Source organism: Peromyscus leucopus, chromosome 4 (genome assembly GCF_004664715.2).
Source record: "Peromyscus leucopus breed LL Stock chromosome 4, UCI_PerLeu_2.1, whole genome shotgun sequence".
In the NCBI taxonomy this organism is placed as follows: domain Eukaryota; kingdom Metazoa; phylum Chordata; class Mammalia; order Rodentia; family Cricetidae; genus Peromyscus; species Peromyscus leucopus.
The window spans coordinates 137,170,562-137,190,835 of NC_051066.1; the positions used below are offsets into that span (position 1 = coordinate 137,170,562).

Genomic DNA, 20,274 nt, shown 5'->3' on the forward strand with positions numbered 1-20,274 from the left:
TTTGGTGTTTATGGTTACTCTTGGTGAACTAACCCAGGAGGGACCACTGATACAGCCAGCAGTCTTTGAACCTTTTGTTGGGACTATCTAAGTAAGCATTGCAAGTTTTCATAATTTATGTCTTTTAAGTTAATCTTGTTTTCCTAACTCTAGGCTAACACTTTGTCTTATTTTTAACAGTGAACATAAAGATTCTGAAAAGAAGCATAAAGAGAAAGAGAAAACCAAACACAAAGATGGAAGCTCAGAAAAACATAAAGACAAACATAAAGACAGAGACAAGGAAAAACGAAAGGAGGAAAAGGTACATAATTCCTTTAGGGGGAAAAAAGGGACTTAAGATGTGCTTTTATTTTGATCAGTTTGGAAGCAGGTAATGAAAGTACCTTTGTTGTATATACCCCTGGTATTGGGAGTAAAACGGTCTGTAGGAAGACTTCGGAGTTAGCAGGCAATACTGTAGTTACTGCCTAGCCCACCGCTTCTTTGCAGTGTTTCACTGAATTCCCCACCTCCCTCCCCAAAACACTTTAGAGTCAACCTGTTGAAACTATGAAAACTAAATCATTTACCACTGGGTCTCTCACAATACAGTAAACCTGTTTATTTTATACTACAATTACTACAATGAGGATATAAAATTTCTGGAAACATTATTAAGGAAGGTTCTGTTTTTGGAAGAAGGCCTAAAGCTTTTTTTTTTTTTGGTTTTTCGAGACAGGGTTTTTCTGTGTAGCTTTGCGCCTTACCTGGAACTCACTTGGTAGCCCAGGCTGGCCTCGAACTCACAGAGATCCGCCTGCCTCTGCCTCCCGAGTGCTGGAATTATAGGCGTGCGCCACCACCGCCCGGCGGCCTAAAGCTTTATCAGGTCTCTTTTTGGTGAAGATTGAAGATTCTGGGGTTGGGTATGTGCCTAGTTAGTAGAGTGACTAGAATTCAGGAACACTTTAGTTTGATCCCCAGCACTACCTAAACCAGGTGTATTGGTACATGCCTATAATCCCAGCATTTGAGAGGTGGAGACAGGAGGAGTAGAAATTCAAAATCGTCTTGGGTTATAAAGTGAGTTCAAGGTAATTTCTAACCTGGGATATATACCCTGTCTAAAAAAAGAAAGATTGAAGATTCTTGAATGAAAAAACTCAGACACGGTAAAGTAGAGATTGTGGAAAAAGACACCTTGTCATTCCTGACTTGCTGTCCCCATCTTTCTCCAAGATAGCCAGTGTACTGATGGTTTTGTGAAGGAAGCTGAGGGTCATCCCTTTGTGTATATGTGTTAAGATTTTTGAACGATTTATTTTTTAATGACAAGTGCAAAAAAGAACGTTGAAGGAGATTGGAAAAATAGATACACTATGCCTAAACCAGAGAGAGTAGGAGATAGACTAGTCCATTCTCTTGATTTTGGTATTTGTTTTTTTCTCTGCACCATGAGCACCAAATTTTGAGCAGGGAATATACTTACTGGGGAAGTGAAATTACTATTATCTTAAAATTTCAAAGTTGCTGTTTTGAGTAAGACCTTTCTCAGTCAGTTTTCCCTAGAATTGTCAAAAACTAATTTGGGAAAAAGTCAAGGTCTTTAGTTGACCCACCTTAGTTTCGATGACAAGAGTCAATCCAGGATCAAGATGCTCCAAAATGGCCTGGCATGCCCTTGGCCTTCTTGAACAGTCAACTGTTGTGATTATCCGCACAAGACATGTACAACAATATTGTCCCCATCAACATTTTGTCTTAGAGAAGGGTAGGGACTCACAAGGCTTCACTCCTTCAAGACTTACCACCCATTAAAGGTTATTAGAAGAAAGAGAGACATTCTCTCTAGTGTTGTCACTGGTAAGGTGCTTATACTCCTGTAAGCAACCTTCATTCAACTCAGTCACTCAAAAAGAAAGAAGACAAAACAAGACATGGCAGTTGAAAGGACTTATTGGGAAGGGGATCAGTGGGACTGGGAGGACAAGCTATGCATAGATCAGAATACCTGATATACTTGTATAGATGTCATAATGAAACCTGTTTTATGTATAATTAATATATGCTAATAACAATTTTTAACCTCCCCAGTTGATGGTAATAGCCTTGAATAAGAGATTTGTTTTAAGTATTTAATACTTTGCAAAGCACTTACTGAGTTGCTGTGGTTTTTACCTTGCAGATTAGAGCAGCTGGGGATGCAAAAATAAAGAAGGAGAAGGAAAATGGCTTCTCTAGGTAAGATCTTCTGCTATGGTAGCTTATTTTTTTCTGGGTGACTCCACCTGGTGGTGCCTATACTTTTCCAAGATGTACTGACTTAGCCATCTTAATGGTTCAAAACAAAGTCAGTAAGTAGTAAGAGAACTTGACCTAGACCAGCTTGTGTTTTACCGTTCTAGTTAGTGAGATTGAACAGCACTTATCCAGATAGTTTAGAAATGGAGAAGGCTAGTAGGATAAGATTTTTTTAAAGTTGAGGTATATGCATACCACAAAATTTGCCATTTTAGAGTGTATATAGTTTATGAGTTTTTAGTGTATCCACAGTGTAACCTTATTATTCCCCAATATTTCAAAAGAAACTCCTTGGTATGGAATTTCTTAGTCACTATGAATTACTCCTTTTTAATACTGTAAGGCTTATATATATATAGATCCTTATTGGACTTAAGTTTAGGAATAAGTATATATTTAGATAGATGTATAAAAATGTATACTAACTATAGCCCGTTTTTACTGTCTGCACTCCTTCTTGTCTTTTTCCTCATTTTCAGTACCCTCAAGTAAGCTCCCAAGTCCTCTCTAGATTCAGAAGACCTTTTAGAATCACATTATATTCTCATACCTTCCACAGAAAATAGAATGGTTTTGTTAGGGGATTGTTCAAAGCATTTATCTTACTGACTGAGACAATGACTCGGGTGGTTTGCTTCCTTGAGTCTTTGGACTTTGTTTTATTTGATAAAGATTTTCAGACTATGCCATGCATGTATTCAGGTACTTCAGAGAAAGAGAAGCAGCCTTCTGCAGGGATGTTTCATAATTGGTTTAAGAATATAGAAAAAGTCGAAGTATTCTACAAGCTACCCTTGGGGTTCTATGTCTTACATAAATTGAGTGAGGATTATGATATCTTAATCTCTGCCCAGAGACCGTGCAAAACTTTTGTTAAACTAAGATCTGAATAGATTCTTTGGACTTGCTGTGTTGTCCTGAGTTCATTCACAGGTTTTTGGAAGGTTAGAAGGGTTGGGAACATGTGCTTCTCCTAGGCATTACCTCTGATTCACTTTGCTGCAGGCACTTGCTAGCAGTGAGTCTTGTAGAGAATCTAGATGCTTCACCACTAAAACTTTTTTCTTTTTGGTAAATTATTTTAGTACTTCTTGAAGTATAGTAAACCCTCACCATGTGCTTTAAAAGTCACACATGACTGTCTTAAGATGGAGCATTTGCTTTGAACCAGTTGGGTGTTGCAGTGTTTCTTCTGGATCTCCAATGCTTTGTAATTGATTTGGGAGGAGAAAGAGGAACAGCTGTATGTAAACAGAAGTCTCTGTCCCGCCAGCAGCTTCCAAATATCCAGCAGCTGCTTCCCAAATTGACTTGGAGGCTTAATATTACTTATAAATGCTTGGCCGGTAGCTCAGGCTTATTACTAACTGGCTCTTACACTTAAATTAACCCATAATTCTTGTCTATATTTAACCACATGGCTTGGTTCCTTTTCTCAGTACGACATTCTCATCTTGCTTCCTCTGCAACTGGCTGGCGACTTCTTCACCCAGCATTCTTAGTTTGGTCGCCCTGCCTATACTTCCTGTTTGGCTACTGGCCAATCAACATTTTATTAAACCAATTTGAATGACAGTGTACAAGATGATTATTACACAGCAGCTGTAGAAGTGGTATTTGTTCTTAGACATAGTCCTCAGAAGGATTTCCATAGTGGCCCTACTACCAGTTTACATCTTCACCAGCATTTTTTTGGGGGGGCTTTTCTTTTTCTTTTTGATAGCTGTTCTGACTGGGGTAGTTTTAATTTTTCATTTCCCTAATGGCTAAGAATGTTATTTTTGGCTGGGCGGTGGTGGCGCAGGCCTTTAAGGCCTCCAGCACTTGGGAGACAGAGTCAGGCAGATCTCTGTGAGTTTGAGGCCAGCCTGTCTACAAAGTGAGATCCAGAACAGACATGAAAACTACACAGAGAAACTCTGTCTTGAAAAACAAACAAGCAAACAAAAACAGAATGTTATTTTTTTCAAGTATTTATTGCTCATTTTATTTTGAGACTTCTTCACGTGCTCATTTATTGATGGATGTTTTTTAGAGTTTTTTTGTACATTATTGTCAGATACATAGTTGGCAAATGCTATTGTAAACTGTCACTTCTCTGATAACTGTTTCCTTTGTATACAGGTGCTTTTTAATCTTGTGCAACTTTAGTTGTCTGTTCTTGGCAATTACTTCATAAACTCTGGGGATTCTTTCCAGAAATTTGTCGCTCATTCCTATCTCTATTTTGGAAGTGTTTCCCTCAATCAGTTTTAGTATTTCAGATATTACATTAAGGCCTTTAATCTGTTTTGAATTAATTTTTGTGCAGTATAATAGATAAGTATCTAGTTTTGTAGCACCATTTGCTGAAGAGACTGTCTTTTGTCCAAATGCTTTTGATGAAAATTAGGTGGCTGTAGCTTTGTGAGTTTGTTCTGGATCCTCTTTTATTCCATTGGTCTACATGCTTGTTTTATGCTATTTTTGTTATCATGGTCTCTATAATAGAGTTTGAGATCAGGTACTCTGTTATGCCTCCAGTGTTCTTTCTGCTTAGGATTACTTTGTCTGTATGGGATCTCTTGTATGAACATAGACATTTTTTGGGTATTCTTCCCCTCTAGTTCTGTGAAGAATGTCATTGGAATTTTGATGATCACATTGAATCTGTAGATAACTTAATAATATAGTTTGGTTCACAGTACTAATTTTACCAATGTGCAATCATGGATAGTCTTTGCATTTTCTAATGTCTTAAATCTATTCAGAGAATCTTAATGTTCATTGTATAAGTCTTTCTTTTGTGACTGTTGTTTAGTTTTATTTCTACTAGTGTATTTGTTTGCTTTTCATTCAGACACAGGTCTTACTATGTAGCCCTTGCTGGCCTGGAACTTGCTATGTAGGCCAAGTTATCATAGAGTTCACAGAGGTCTCCTGCCTCTTGCTCTTGAGAGCTGGGATTAAAGATGGGTACCCCCATACCTGGTGAACTTTGTTTTTATTTTTATTACATTTGTCTATTTGTGTGGTTTGGTGTGTGTGTACAAGCATACGATACAATACACAAAAATGTGGAGTTAAAGCATAGCTTCTAAGAATCAATTCTCTCTCCACCATGTGGGTCCCAGGTAGTAATGAATTCATTATCAGGATTGGTAGCAAAGCATCTTCATCTATTGATACATCTTGACGACCTTAGTTGTGTTTTGGTTTGTTTTATTTGGTTTTCGTTTTTTTGAGACAGGATTTCTCTGTATAGCCCTGGCTGCCCTGGAACTCACTCTGTAGACCAGGCTGGCCTCGAACTCAGAGATTCACCTGCCTCTGCCTCCTGAGTGTTAGGATAAAAGGAATATGCTACCATGCTCTGCCCGCCCCCTCCCCCAGCTGAGGATCAAACCCAATTGCACGTGCTAGGCAAGCGCTCTACCACTGAGCTAAATCCCCAACCCCAATTTTCATGTCTTTTTAAAAAAAAATTTAAGATTTATTTATTATATGTAAATGGTGCTCTATCTGCATGCACACCTACAGAAGAGGGCATCAGATCCCATTATAGATGGCTGTGACCTAATATGTGGCTGCTGGGAATTGAACTCAGGACCCCTAGAAGAACTGCCAATGTTCTTAACCACTGAGCCATCTTTCTAGCTCGATGCTCAGCTTTTATCTGTTATTTTATTAGGATTTACTTTCATTTTAAGTGTATGGGTATTTTGACTGTGTACATGACTGCTGCTCACAGAGTCCATATGAGGACAACAGATCCTTTGGAACTGGAGATATGTGCTGCCATGTTTGGAATTGATCCTGGGTACTCTAGAATAGCCAGTACTTTTAATTGATGAGCTATTTCTCTAATACTGCTTAAAGACTGTAGGTGTGGGTGCATGCACATGTGCCATGTGTAATTGTGCCTGTGGAGACCAGACAAGGGTGTTGTTTGCCCTATGTTGGAGCAGTTGTGGGTCACTTGATAAAAGTGTTACGAATCAAACTCTGATTTTCTGAAAGAGCAGTATGTGCTCTTAACCACTGAGTGTTCCCTCCAGACCTTGTATTTATCTACTTTTTTCTAGTTTATTTTTAGAATGTAAGGGTTTATTTTTCCCTTTTCTCCCCCCCCCAATTCATAGTCCTTTTGCCCCAGCCTCCAAATAATATTCTTTATTATTGTGGCTCTTATCCTTCATCATATCACAGACAGGCAGTTTCTGATCTACTGTCCTAAAATCTGTATCATCTTTATTTTCAGAGAGCAGAGTCTTAGCAAAAGATTTAGACATGTTTTGTGTGAAATAAGAAACCTAACTAGCAAGTTGGAACAGTGGAAGGTTTGACTTAATGTGAATAACTTTATTTTGTTCTGGTACTTGTTTAACACCTAGCTTTTTGTTGTAATTTTGTGTGACCGGTCATTTTTCTGTACTACTGCAGAAAATACATATGTCATTGCCACATCACCATTTTAGCATACCATGCTTAGACAGTCTGGTTTTCTTTCTTTCCTTGTAGAGCCTTTATTTAATTTTGGATTGTTAAAACAGTTAGGGTCATTTGTGGGACATGGGTCACATACATAGTAGATCTATCATGTAAGTTAAAATAATTTAAATTTATTCTTTTGATTTGAGCCCTACTGACAAAGGCAGCTAAACTTTAGTGAGGAAAAGAATGCTTAATTTGGAGTAAGGTCCTTTTTCCTGAATCCTGACGTTATCCATTTACCTGTAAAATGAAGACTCCTTTTACCTGTAAAATGAAGACAGTATTACCTAAGTAAGGTTTTTATAAGCTTGTAATGGAATATAAAAGTGATTGTAGAAAATACATGTGCACATTGGTCTTTCTTTGGTAAGTGAAATATGCCTACTGTCTTGGTTAGGGTTACTATTGCTATAATGAAACACCATGAATAAATGCAACTTGAGGAGGAAAAGGTTTATTTGGCTTATGCTTCCACCTCACACTGTTCATCACTGAAGGAAGTCAGGATAGGGACTCAAACTGGGCAGGAACCTGGAGGCAGAGGCTGATTTAGGGACCATGGAGGAGTACTGCTATTGGCTTGCTCCCTATGGCTTGCTCAGCCCGTTTTCTTATAGAACCTAGGACCCAATGTATTATCATCCACAATGGGCTGGGCCATCCCACATCAGTCACTAATTACAAAAATGCCCTATAACTGAATCTTAGGGAAGCATTTTCTCAATTGAGGCACCTTCATTCCTTTAAAATGAGATTCTAGCTTGTGTCAAGTTGACATAAAACTAGCCAGGACACCTATTTTGTGTTATTTAATATAATGTAAACATTCTAGTAATGAGAATCAATAACTAGCTGTTTTGTTTTATTTTTTTCTCTCTTTAGTCCACCACGAATTAAAGATGAACCTGAAGATGATGGCTATTTTGTTCCTCCAAAAGAGGACATAAAGCCACTGAAGAGACCTCGAGATGAGGATGAGTATGTTATTTCTTTCAAACAGACTGAAGAAGAACATTTAATGAAATTTCAGTTTTAAAAAATACTTGTTGCTGCCTTATTAACTATAGCAAAAAAAAATTGGAATCAGCCATGTTCATCAACAGATGAATGGATATGAAAAATTTCGTATGTGTGTGGATAATAGAATACACTACTCAGCTCTAAAGAAAAATGAAGTTAAAATTTATGTAGGAATATGGATGGACTTAATGTGTATAATACTAAGCATGGTCACATAATTTCTTTTTTCTTTTTAGTTTTTTGAGACAGGGTTTCTCTGTAGCTTTTGGAGCCTGTCCTGGAACTCACTTTATAGAACAGGCTGGCTTCGAACTCAAGAGATTCACCTGCCTCTGCCTCCCAACTACTGGGATTAAAGGCGTGTGTCATGGCCACCGCACATAATTTCAGAAAGAAAAAAAACCCACAGTCTCTTATGAAATCTCTGTATATATGTGTAAACAATTGTAAATACTGTATACAAGAAAGAAAGGGAATGGGAAAGGGTAAATAGAAAGGAGTGACAAAAGACGGAATGCTGGTGATCGAAATTAGTTATGAAAGTGTATAAAGCTAATTGTTTTTCTACTCACTTGTCATGGATTTGTTTGTTTGTTTGTTTTTGGTGCATTGATAAATGCATAAAATATATTCAGTACTGAAAATGTAAAATTGATTATGAAGCTCCAGAACTTCCATTCTGAATGCTCATTCAAGTATAGACATTGAGTTTTGGGTCTGATCAGTTTTGGTGTGAGATATTTCTATTTATTTATCTATTTGTTTGTTTGTTTGTTTTTGTGTGTGTGATTTATAAAGTTTAAAAAATAAGTTAGAAGAGAGGATACTCAATTTTTTAAAAGAAGACTGTTTAAAGAGTACATATGTATCTCTAATGAACAAAAATTACATTAATTGGTTGAGCAGTGGTGGTGCACGCCTTTAATCACAGCAGTTGGGAGGCAGAGCCAGGCGGATCTCTGTGAGGTCAAGGACAGCCTGGTCTACAGAGTGAGATCCAGAATAGGCACCAAAACTACACAGAGAAATCCTGTCTCAAAAAATAAAAATTAAACAACAATAACAAATCCCCCAAAATTACATTAATTGGCATTTTGTGATTAATAGACTTGATTTATGAAAATTGGGTTTGCTGAACAAATTAATTTATGTTAGTTATGTGTAAGGTTTTTTTCTTATTAAAAAGATAGGCATATTTAGTATAGAAATTTCAATAATACAAAGTTAATGAAGGATATTTATTTTAGTCTCTTAGAATTCATCATCAGTTTTATACCACAAATAAATTAAGAAATTGGGTTAGGGATATAGCTCAATTGGTAGAGTGCTTGCTTACCACACAGAAAGCCATAGATTGGTTCCAGGACTGTATAAAATTGGATGTAGTGTATGCCTGTAATACTAGCATTTGGGAAGTGGAGACAAGAGGATCAGAAACTCAGTCATAATGAATACATAGTGACTAGCTTGGGCTACATGAGACTCTACCTGACTCTACTTCAATTTTTCTTTTCTTCTTTTTATAGAATCTATGCCTTTTGATATATGAGGGACCCTTCAGTACAGAGATAATGAAATTGCTCTTGTTATTCAAGGCTCTTTCCTAGATTTACCCTGTGATAATACATTCTATTTATTAGTGTGAGTTATGTACCTTATTATATATACTCTATGGATAATCAAAAGATTTTTGATAAAAAGTTTTTAGGCTGTAGCACAGTTGAAGTGCTTACCTTGCAAGCATGAGGATCTGAATTTGATCCGGAGTCCACATATAAATTCCAGGTATGGTAGAGCATGCATATAATCCTAGAACTGGGAAGGCAGAGCCAGGAGAATTCCTAAGACTCCCTTGTCTATCTTAATTGGTGAACTCCAGACTCTTGGAAAAACCATGTTTCAAAGGAGATTGAGAATGTTCCTCAGGAGTATAGCAGAGGATGTTCATTGGCCTACACGTGAATATGAACACTCAGTCATATATACATCCAACAATTAAAAATCAAATATATTGGCTACAGCAATGGCTTAGTGGTTGCTCTTCTGGAGGACCCAAGTTTGGTTCCCAGCATCCACATCAGGCATGTCTTCATAGAGTCACATCTATTGGTCTCTAGTCTGTTTCTGTCTGTCTTTCTGTTCGCTTTTTTTTTTTTTTTTTTTTTTTTTTTTTTTTTTATTTTATGTCTATGAGCTTGAACATTTGTTTGTGTACCATATGCATGCCTGGTGCCCACAGAGGCCTAAAGAGGGCATTAGATCTCCCAGAACTGGAGTTACAGACAATTGTGAGCTATCCCATGTAAGTGCTGGAAATTAAGCCTAGATCCTCTGAAAGAGCATTCTGTGCTTTAGTAGCTGAGCATCTCTCCAATCCTTGGTCTGGTCTTTACTTGTTACAATTTGGTTACTGTAGAAGGCCCAATCAAGAGTAACAGCAGTCACACCTGCCATGGAAACTACCAAGAGTTGGGAAAGCCTAATCCTGTGGTGAGAACTCTTAAGTCATAGTTGCATTAACTGCCTATTCATGTTCCCCTTTCTAGTGCTGATTATAAACCTAAGAAAATTAAGACAGAAGATATCAAGAAGGAGAAGAAAAGAAAACTAGAAGAAGAAGAGGTTAGTAAAGGTTTTTGAGCTTTAAGCTTTTATGAAACAGCCTTAACATGAAACTTTAAAAAATTTTGTGTATGTGCACGCACATAATGGTGCACAAATGGAAATCAGGAGATAGCTTTGAGAATTTGGTTCTCCTGGAAACTCAGGTTATCAGGCCTTTTAACTGCTGAGCCATCTCATTTTTCTTCAAACAACTCTTGAGGCCAAATGACTTTTGGGAATGTATTGGTTTGTTCTAATAGTAATAGTGGAGAAAAGTTTTACAGGCCAGTTGTGGCTGTGGAACTGAGTATGCCAAGATCTTGAAGTGACCCCAGAGTATCTTTAAGTTATCCTCAGCTACCATTGAGTTTACTCTTCGTCTGATCATAGTTTGTGTTATTATGATACATAAGAAATTATGCCACCTGCAGGTATGCAGAAAAGTGTTCATAAGAAACATTTTGGGTTATAACTCTGAAGATTCGTATAAACTTTTATATCCAATAAAGCATGCTCTTCCCTCACTTTAAATAACTGTCCTAATTTAAAGTCCCTTAATGAATGCCCTATTGGACATAGTATGGTCTTGAGCACCACTCCTCAGTCTGGCCTCTGTATCTTGTGCCTGCTTCATTTTGTTCTTCCCGAGCTCACCTTGCTCTGGCCATATTGGCTGCCTGTTTGTTTTTCATACCAGATTCTGTGCTTCCAAGCTTTGTGTATAGTACCTGCTGTTTTTTCTGTCTGGAATACACATTATCATCACCCTTTCTTCTGCTAGCTTATAATCGTCCTTAAAAATCTTTAAGTGCTTTTCTAAGGATTTTAAATTTGGTGCTTGTAGTATAGTATTTTAAATAGAATAATACATTTTTTTTTTTATTTTTGATTTTTTTTGTACTAAAAAGATGTTAGCCAGGAATTTTTTAAAAAAGATGTCAGCAATTCCTAAGGCTCTTAAACTTGGTCTTTTGAGTAGAATTTTTAACTTTTATGTTCCTTTTGAGGTTAGTCAATGCTATGGACAAAATGGGCTAAAAGTGGATAACTTAAAGTACTACCAATAATGATATTGATAGTGGGGCAGGAGTTTTTAAGGATGTAATTTAAGGCTGGATGTGGTGGCCCACACCTTTAATCCCAGCACTCAGGAGGCAGAGACAGGAGGATCTGTGAGTTTGAGGCTACCCAGGGATACATAGTGAGACCTTGTCTTGAAGTGGGGGAAAAATAATTTGATCAGTTATGGTGACTACAAACTTGCAATCTCAGCACTTGGAGGACTGAGGTAGAGGGGTTATGAGATGAAAGTTTAGCCTGAGCTGTAAACTAACAATTAAAAATGCCACTTATCACATTACTAAGAACTTGATATGCATATTTAAATGTAATAGATACTTATTTCATCCCAGACAGCTTTGTACATATGTGTCTTTTAATTCTTGTGGCACCCACAAGAGATGAGTATCTCCATCCTTATTGGCAGATGTGTAAAATTGAGGTTTAGAGAGGTTGATCATGTTAGAGGTTGTAAGTTTACTGAATTGTATAACCAGAATTTGTTCTCATACATTGTGTGTCTAGAGCCAACACACTAGCTATCTTGTTATCTTGCCTCCTTTGTGAGAGTGTGCTGGTCCTTGCACTTCACAAGAAGGAGAAGAAAGGTCATGTCTAAAATATTCATGGGTTTCGGGCGGCAGTGCTGTGCATGCCTTTAATCCCAGCACTGGGAGGCAGAGGCAGGTGGATCTCTGTGAATTCAAGGCCAGCCTGGTCTACAGAGCTAGATCCAGGACAGGCACCAAAACTACACAGTAGAAAACCTGTCTCAAAAAACAAACAAACAAACAAAAAAAAAAAACCATGGGTATAGTGAGCTAAAGAAATAATCAGGTCTTGCAGTTAGGTTATAGCTTTTCAGATCATTAGTGTCTGCTTAGTAGAAAGAAGTTCAAGTTAATGAGAACCAGTGTATGGAATTGATAGTGTAATGTTGAGTAGCTGTTAGTAGCCAGCCACTCTACTCTCATTTAGATAATCAGTATAGATTATTAAAGAAGTGTACCAAAGGCCCCAGATGATAGACATGGAGCTATAGAGGATTTAGTGTTTGCTTTCCATATTTCAATCTTGCTTTGATTTGATTTTTCCTTGCTCTGTCTCATTTTCCTGTTTTGAAATGGTAATGTTTACTCTGTGCCCCTGTATATTGAATGTGTGTAATTTATTTTTTATTTCATGGTGATTCAGAATTAGGAGGTGAATCTCAGAAGAGACTGAACTTTAAAGTGTTGTAAGTGTTGAGATAAACCAATTCAAAAGTTCTACAAACCACCTGGCTGGATAGAGCAACAGCCTCACTTCTCTACAAATTTTTTGTATTACTATTGTTGTGATAAATTTTTTAACAAAATCAACTTACAGGAAAAAAGATTCATGGTTTGAGAGTATAATCCATCATTTTAGGGCATACATGTTAGTAGCAGGATATAAGGTTAGATGGTCACATTGTATCTGCACTCAGGGAACAGAGAGGTGAATTGGTCTTATTCTACTCACTTTTTCTCCCTGTCTGCCCATAAGTCTAGGACTTGAGACCCTAAAATAGTGGACCCACATTCAGAGTGGGTCTTCCATCTTCAGTTAAGCATTTCTGGCAAAACCCACTCTACCATGATGGCCCAGAGCTGTGTTTCTGTGATTCCAAATCCTGTCAAGTTGACTATGAAGATTAATCATCAAAACATATGATACATTTTTGTTTACTTTTTAATTTATTATTACAGATTTATTTTTATTTTTTTTATAATTTTATTTATTTATTTTTTATATATTTATTTATTTCATTTTCCATGAAAATGTATGTTCACCATATGCATGTGCCCACAGAAACCAGTAGAGGGCATCAGATCCCTTGGAATTGAAATTAGTTGGTTGTAAGCCACTGTAGGGTTCTGGGAACCAAATGCAGTCCTCGGCAAGAACAGCAAGTGCTTTTAACATCTGGGCTATCACTCTTAACAACCCCCCACCCCTCCCCCCTTTTTTGTTTTTATATAGATTTTTAAATTTTATGTGTATGAGAGTTTGCTTACGTGTATGTTTGTGTACCACCTATATGTTCAGTGCCTGCAGAGGTTAGAAGAAGGTGTCAGATCCCTGGAATTGGAGTGTCAGAATATTGTGAACTACTATGTGTGCTGTTAACTGAATTCAATATCCTTTGCAAGAGGAGCTATTGCTCTTAAATGCTGAGCCACCTTTCCAGCCCCCATTTTTGTTTGTGTTATTGAGACAGAGTCTTACTTTGTAGTTCTGGCTTATCTAGAGCTCTCTGTGTAGACTAGGTTGACCTCAAACTCAAAAAGATCCCTCTGCTTCTGTCTCCCAAATAAATACTAAGATTAAAAGTATATGCTATACCCGCAGCCTATTTTGTATTTTTAAGATGGAGTCTCATTCTGCCACCCAGGTTCTCCTTGAACTCCTGTCTTTCTACCTCAGCCTCTTGACTACAGGGGATTTTTAGACATGAGCTCACTCTCCACTAACAGGATTTTTGTTTGTTTGTTTGTTTTTTGTTTTTTGTTTTTTTTTTGGTTTTTCGAGATAGGGTTTCTCTGTGTAGCTTTGGAGCCTGTCCTGGAACTCACTCTGTAGCCCAGGCTGGCCTCAAACTCACAGAGATCCGCCTGCCTCTGCCTCCCGAGTGCTGGGATTAAAGGTGTGCGCCACCACTGCCCGGCCTAACAGGATATTTTGATGCTGTTCTTTTACTTCTACACACTTGTATTCCTCATACCTACTTAGAGAGAAACACTATAGCATTTGCTATTTGTCTTCAAAATATCTGCTTAGAGACCTAAATTTATTCCTACTTTGATTGACTTCCTTTTATGGAGTTATAGGATGTTCTCTAGCCATCTCCATTAGTCTCTCTGGTTTTTGTTTGTTTGCTTGTTTTGATTTTGTTGTTTGTTTTAAAATAAAATAGGGTCTCGTTATGCTCAGCAACAGCTACATAACCTTAATAAAATGGCAAACTGATTTTCTGAACTACCTTGGTTATGATTGGGGGAGAGCAAACCAAATAGTTTCTAGCTGGGCCATCCCATAAATCGTCTTTCATTGCTATATAATACTTACCAAGTAAAGTCTTATATGATATTGAAAATGTAGATCCAAGTGAGGGTTAGGGCTAGGATCAACAGGTGTTCACCACCATGCCTGACTGATGTTCTTTTGTTGTACCACTGTGAGCAGTTCACAGTTGAGAGTACTTAGTCTTTGTGTGTATGAGCAGTAGTAACTGAGTCTCAGAATTCCCTTAAATAGAATACTAAATTTTATGCATTTATTTTTTGGTGTTTTTTGAGATAGAGATTCTCTGTGTAGTCTTATCTGTCTTGGAACTCCCTCTGTAGACCAGACTGGCCTCGAACTCACAGAGATCTGCCTGCCTCTGCCTCCTAAGTGCTGGGATTAAAGGCATGCACCACCACTGATCAGCAGAATACTAAATTTTTATTGCGTAGCGTTTGTATACTTCATTAGATTTGAAGAGATTAAAGATGAGTAGGATTTTAAAGTAAATAAGGAAAATACCTGGGATTATTGTTGGAATAGTTTACCAGGCTTTCCTCTTGTGATATTCCGGAGTAATATTTGCAAGAGGTTATAGGGGAAATGAATTTTTATCTCTGGGGGTGGGGTTAGATATAAGGTCTTCCAGTTCTATCATGGCCCCCCCCCCCCCCCGCGCCCAAATAGGGTTCTCTGTGTAGCCCTGGCTGTCCTGGAACTCGCACTATAGTCCAGGCTGGCCTCAAACTCAGAGATCTGCCTGCCTCTGCCTCTTGAATGCTGGGATTAAAGGTGTGCTCCACCACCCAGCCAGTTCCAGCACTTTTTCTTTATAGTTTTTCTTTTGGGTGGCTTCCCCCAAACAGCCTCCAGATGTGTAATTAGTCCTGACTTAAATGCTTTCTGTTTCTTTGTAGGATGGCAAATTGAAAAAACCCAAGAATAAAGATAAAGATAAAAAAGTTGCTGAGTCAGATAAGAAAAAGAAGCCGAAAAAGGAAGAGGAACAGAAGTGGAAATGGTAACATTTTAGCATTAGGTTAAGATGTCAGCGCTCTTTGATTGTACAGCCTAACTAAGCAAGAGTTGAATTACTAAGGTTAATTTCGTGATGTCTGAGGGAGAAATACTTAAAACAAATCTCTAGAACAATAGCTAAAATAAGCTTTTGGGTCTCGATGAAGTAATCTCCTAGCTTTAAACCTAGTGGATCTCAAAATAGTTTTTTTCTCATTTAATAGAATGGCTGTAGAAGTAGCCTATGTATAGAAAGGTATTCAGCACAGGAGGAAGGCAAAAAAATGCATTCATTCCTTACAAATTAGAGCTATTAGAGGTGTAATACTCAGTGCATGTTTACCCTGTATAATGTTAAAGTAGGCTAAACCTGCCTATCTGTCTTTATGCTGAGAATTATCAGCATACTTTTTTTGTGTCTTTCTTACTCAGATCATTATTACTATTAGAAATGCATTTACTGTGATAAATCATGTTTGGAAAACTTCCTGTTAGGAAACTTCCTCAAGAAAATCTTGGCATATGTCTGTGTAATTGTAGAAAAGTGAAGATCTTTTGAAGCAAAATATAACCAGAGCTATAATGAAATTATTAATTTAACACTAGAAAACTAGGGGGCTGGAGAGCAGTTAAGAGCACTGACTGCTCTGCCAGAGGACCCAGGTTCAATTCCCAGCTCACAACCATCTGTAATGAGATCTGGTGCCCTCTTCTGGCACGCAGCCATACATGCTGTATACATATTAAATAAATAAATCTTAAAAAAAAAAAAAGAATAAATTATTAGGGGTTGGGGATTTAGCTCAGTGGTAGAGCGCCTGTCTCGCAAGTACAAGGCCCTGGGTTCGGTCCTCAGCTCTGGGGGGTGTGGGGGGAGGGGGTATTATTAATTTAACACATCAAAAATTAAAAATTTCAGGCTTGGATAATAGTCCAGTTGGTAAATTCCTTGAAGCACAAGCATGAGGACCTGAGTTCAGATCCTCAGCACCCTTGTAAGAAATAGAACATGGCAGGACACTTCTATAATCCCAGTGTTGAGGAGGCAAAAGTGGGCAAATTCCTGGCACTTGCAGGCCAGCAGGCCTAGAGCTGGATTTAAGAGCTCTGTGTTTAGGTAGAGAGCCTGTTTAAAAAATAAGTAGACAATGATGAGGAAGACACTTGACAGTTACTTCTTGTACAAACAAGCACCTGCAGTCTCACAAATGTACACACATGTGATCACATATTTCCCCACAAACCGTTTTTTTAAATAAATTTTTATTTTATAATTAATTTAATTTTACATATCAGCCACTCCCTTCTCCCACCCCCCAGCCTTCCCCTCCCAATCCACCCCCCATCCCCACCTTCTCCAAGGCAAGGTCTCCCCTGGGGAGTCAGCCCAGGCTGGTAGATTCAGTTGAGGCAGATCCAGTCCTCTCCTCCCTTCACCAAGGCTGAGCAAAGTGTCTCAGCATAGGCCCCAGGTTCCAAACAGCCAGCTCATGTACCAAGGACAGGTCCCAGTCCCACTGCCTGGAGGCCTTCTAAACAGTTCAAGCTCATCAACTGTCTCACTTATCCAGAGGGCCTGATCCAGTTCCATGGGGGCTTCTCAGCCATTGGTTCACAGTTCATGTGAATTTGGCAATGTTCCTTCTGTTTCTATTTTATGGAATAGTTTGAGGAGTGTAGTAGCTCTTAGAAAGTCTAGTAGAATTCTGCACTAAAACCATCTGGCCCTAAGCTTTTTTTTTTTTTTTTTTTTTTTTTTTTTCCTTCGTTGGGAGACTTTTAATGACTGCTTCTATTTTCTTAGTGGTTATAGGTCTATTTAAATTGTTTATCTGATCTTGATTTAACTTTAGTAAGTAGTATATAATGGAGAAAATTATCCATTTCTTTTTTTAGATTTTCCAGTTTTGTAGAGTACAGGTTTTTGAAGTATGATCTAATGAGTCTCTGGATTTCCTCAGTGTCTCTTGTAATGTCCTTTTCTTTTCTGATTTTGTTGATTAGGATATTCTCTCTCTTCCTTTTAGTTAGTGTGGATATGGGTTTATTTTGTTGATTTTTCTTGAAGAACCAACTCTGTTTCATTGATTCTTTGTATTATAGAGAATTCTTTGCATTGTCTTTGTATTATAGAGAATTTTTTATTGATTTCAGCCCTCAATTTGGTTATTTCATGTCATCTACTCCTCTTGGAAGTATCTGCTTCTGTTTTGTTCTAGAGTTTTCAGGTGTGTTGTTAAGTTGCTGTTATGAGATCTCTCCAAATTCTTCATGAAGGCTCTTAGTGCTGTGAACTTTCTTGTTAGCACCGCTTTCATCTATCTTGTCCCATAAGTTTGGGTATGTTATACATTCATTTTCATTGAAGTCTAGGAAGTCATAAATTTCTTATTTTTTCCTTCACCCAGTGGTAACTCAGTAGAGTTGTTCAGTTTCCGTGAGTTTGTAGGTTTTCTGTTATTGTTGAAATTCAGCTTTATTCCATAGTGATCTGATAAGATACAGGGGGTTATTTCAATTTTTTGTCTCTGTTGAGACTTGTTTTGTAACTGAGTATATGATCAATTTTGGAGAAGGTTCCATGCGGTGCTGAGAAGATGGTATGGTTTCTTTTTTTTTTTTTCTTTCTTTCTCGTTTTTGGGTGAAATGTTTTGTAGATATCTCTTAGGTCCATTTGAGTCATCACAGTGTACTAATATATTGGAGGATATGTTTGCATTTTTCTGTCTAAACTGAAGTTTTGTGTTCAGTGATTCATTAAAAATCTCTCTTTCTCTCTCTCTCTCTCTCTCTCTCTCTCTCTCTCTCTCTCTCTCTCTCTTTTTTTTTTTTTGACTTTGAAGATTTTTCTGTGTAATAGCTCTGTCTGTCTTAGAACTCTCTGTGTAGACCAGGCTGGCCTCGAACTCAGAGATCCACCTGCCTCTGCTTCCTGAGTATTGGGATTAAAGGCATGTGCCACCACCACCCAGCTTTCATTGAATCTCTTAATTTGCTTAAATGGTAAGGAAATTGATATAGATCCTGAAGAAAAACCATGTTGAATTTGAAGGTATTTGAGAAATGATTTAGAATCTTAATTTCAAAACAGTGCAGTTGGTGACAAGAATATAAAGGATACATGATGGTGTTCTGAACCCCTCCACAATTAACACCGTGACTGTTAAAACAGATTTAAGTCACTTGCAGAAGCCTTCAGATGCTTGCAGACATTTTCTCTGAGTTGGAGAGTAGTAAATTTGGGGATTAGATATTTTCCTGCACTCCAGGCTTTTATCATCTCTAGTAGAGTAACTTCCTATTTGTAAAGTGGTTATTGGTTGTAGGAAGTTTTTATTCTTCCTTCCAGATCTAAGATTTTATAAAATCTTCACTTTAAAAACTGCATTATTTAAATACTTATAATGTGAATGTATATTTAAAATGCACGTAAAATTTGTCATCTTAATTATCAAAGCTGTAATGAGATACCACTTTACACTATTACAAAGCTATAATGAGACCCATTAAGATGGGGAAAAAACAGAAATAGAAACTGGAATCCTTATATACTCTAGAGGGAGTGGTGTATCCATTGTAGAAAACTGGAAGGTATCCCTACTACCCAGCACTCATTCATTCGTTTGTTTGTTTGTTTGGGCTGGAGAGATGGCTCAATGGTTAAGAGCACTTGTTGCTCTTTCAAAGGATCCGGTTCGATTTCTAGCACCCACAGAATTATTCACAGCCATCTGTAACCCCATTTCCAGGAGATCCAACATGCATACATGGTGCACATACATGCATGTGAGCAAAATATTCATAGACACAAAGTAAATAAACAAAAACTTTTGGCCGGTTGTGGTTGCTCTGGCTGGCCTTGGATTCCTGGCTCAAGTTTTCATTTCTTCTCAGCATTTCAAGTTATTGGAACTATAGGCCCATGCCGTTATGACCAAAAAGGAATTCTTTGTGTATTCATAATAGTAACTCTTTATTAGATTTCTAGCTTTCAGGTATTTTCTTTCATTGTGAGTTGCCTTTCACTTTCTTGAATATGCCATTTGATCCACAGGTATTTTTAAGTTTGTAGCCCAACTTATGTGTGTGTGGTTTTGTTGTTACTTTTGGTATTATATCCAAGAAATCACTGTCAAATTCAATGTTGTAAAGCTGTTCCCCTTTATTTTCTCCTAAATGTCCAAATGTGTTTTAACTCTTATATTTAGAATTTTAATTTCTTGGTTTGTCGTGCCCCATCCTCCCACCCCCCAGCTAAGGACCGACCCCAGGGCTTTGTGCTTGTTAGCAAGTGCTCTACTTCTGAGTTAAATCCCCAACCCCTCTTGGTTTGTTTTTTTTAGTTAACTTTTGTATATAGTATAAAGAACTTTCTGAGTGTCACTCTTTGCAAACTCCAGTGTTTAGAATCTGTCCTCTAACCATTGGGTCATCATAACTCTTGTTGAAAATTACTTGACAATATATTTTGACTGCAGTTTTTTTAATATAACAGTATTATTACAACTTGATAAGATTAATGTGTTTCTTACTGTTTCTGAACTTTGTTTAAAATATTGGACTTGGATTTAGTTAATAGCAGAATAAGCCAGGCAGTGGTGTCACATACCTTTAATCCCAGATGTTCGAGACCAACCTGGTCTACAGAGGGAGTTCCAGGATAGCCAGGGACACACAGAGGAACCCTGTCTCAAACAAAAACAAAAACAAAAACAAATCCCCATAGGAGTACATAAAATTCTTTTTGTTTAGAAGTGGCAGTAAAGATGGAATCTGAGAAGTTTAAAAAT

General features: G+C 37.6%; 1 protein-coding gene across 1 annotated transcript in view; it reads left to right on the forward strand.

Annotated features, from left to right (window-relative positions):
* The window catches only part of Top1 (DNA topoisomerase I), an 89,051-nt gene that overhangs the window by 41,848 nt on the left and 26,929 nt on the right, over positions 1 to 20,274 (forward strand). Inside the window, exons 4-8 of the mRNA XM_028868386.2 lie at positions 181 to 304; positions 2,168 to 2,223; positions 7,639 to 7,734; positions 10,323 to 10,398; positions 15,384 to 15,487. Coding sequence (XP_028724219.1) covers positions 181 to 304; positions 2,168 to 2,223; positions 7,639 to 7,734; positions 10,323 to 10,398; positions 15,384 to 15,487 — 456 coding nt within the window. The remainder of the gene's footprint in view (positions 1 to 180; positions 305 to 2,167; positions 2,224 to 7,638; positions 7,735 to 10,322; positions 10,399 to 15,383; positions 15,488 to 20,274) is intronic.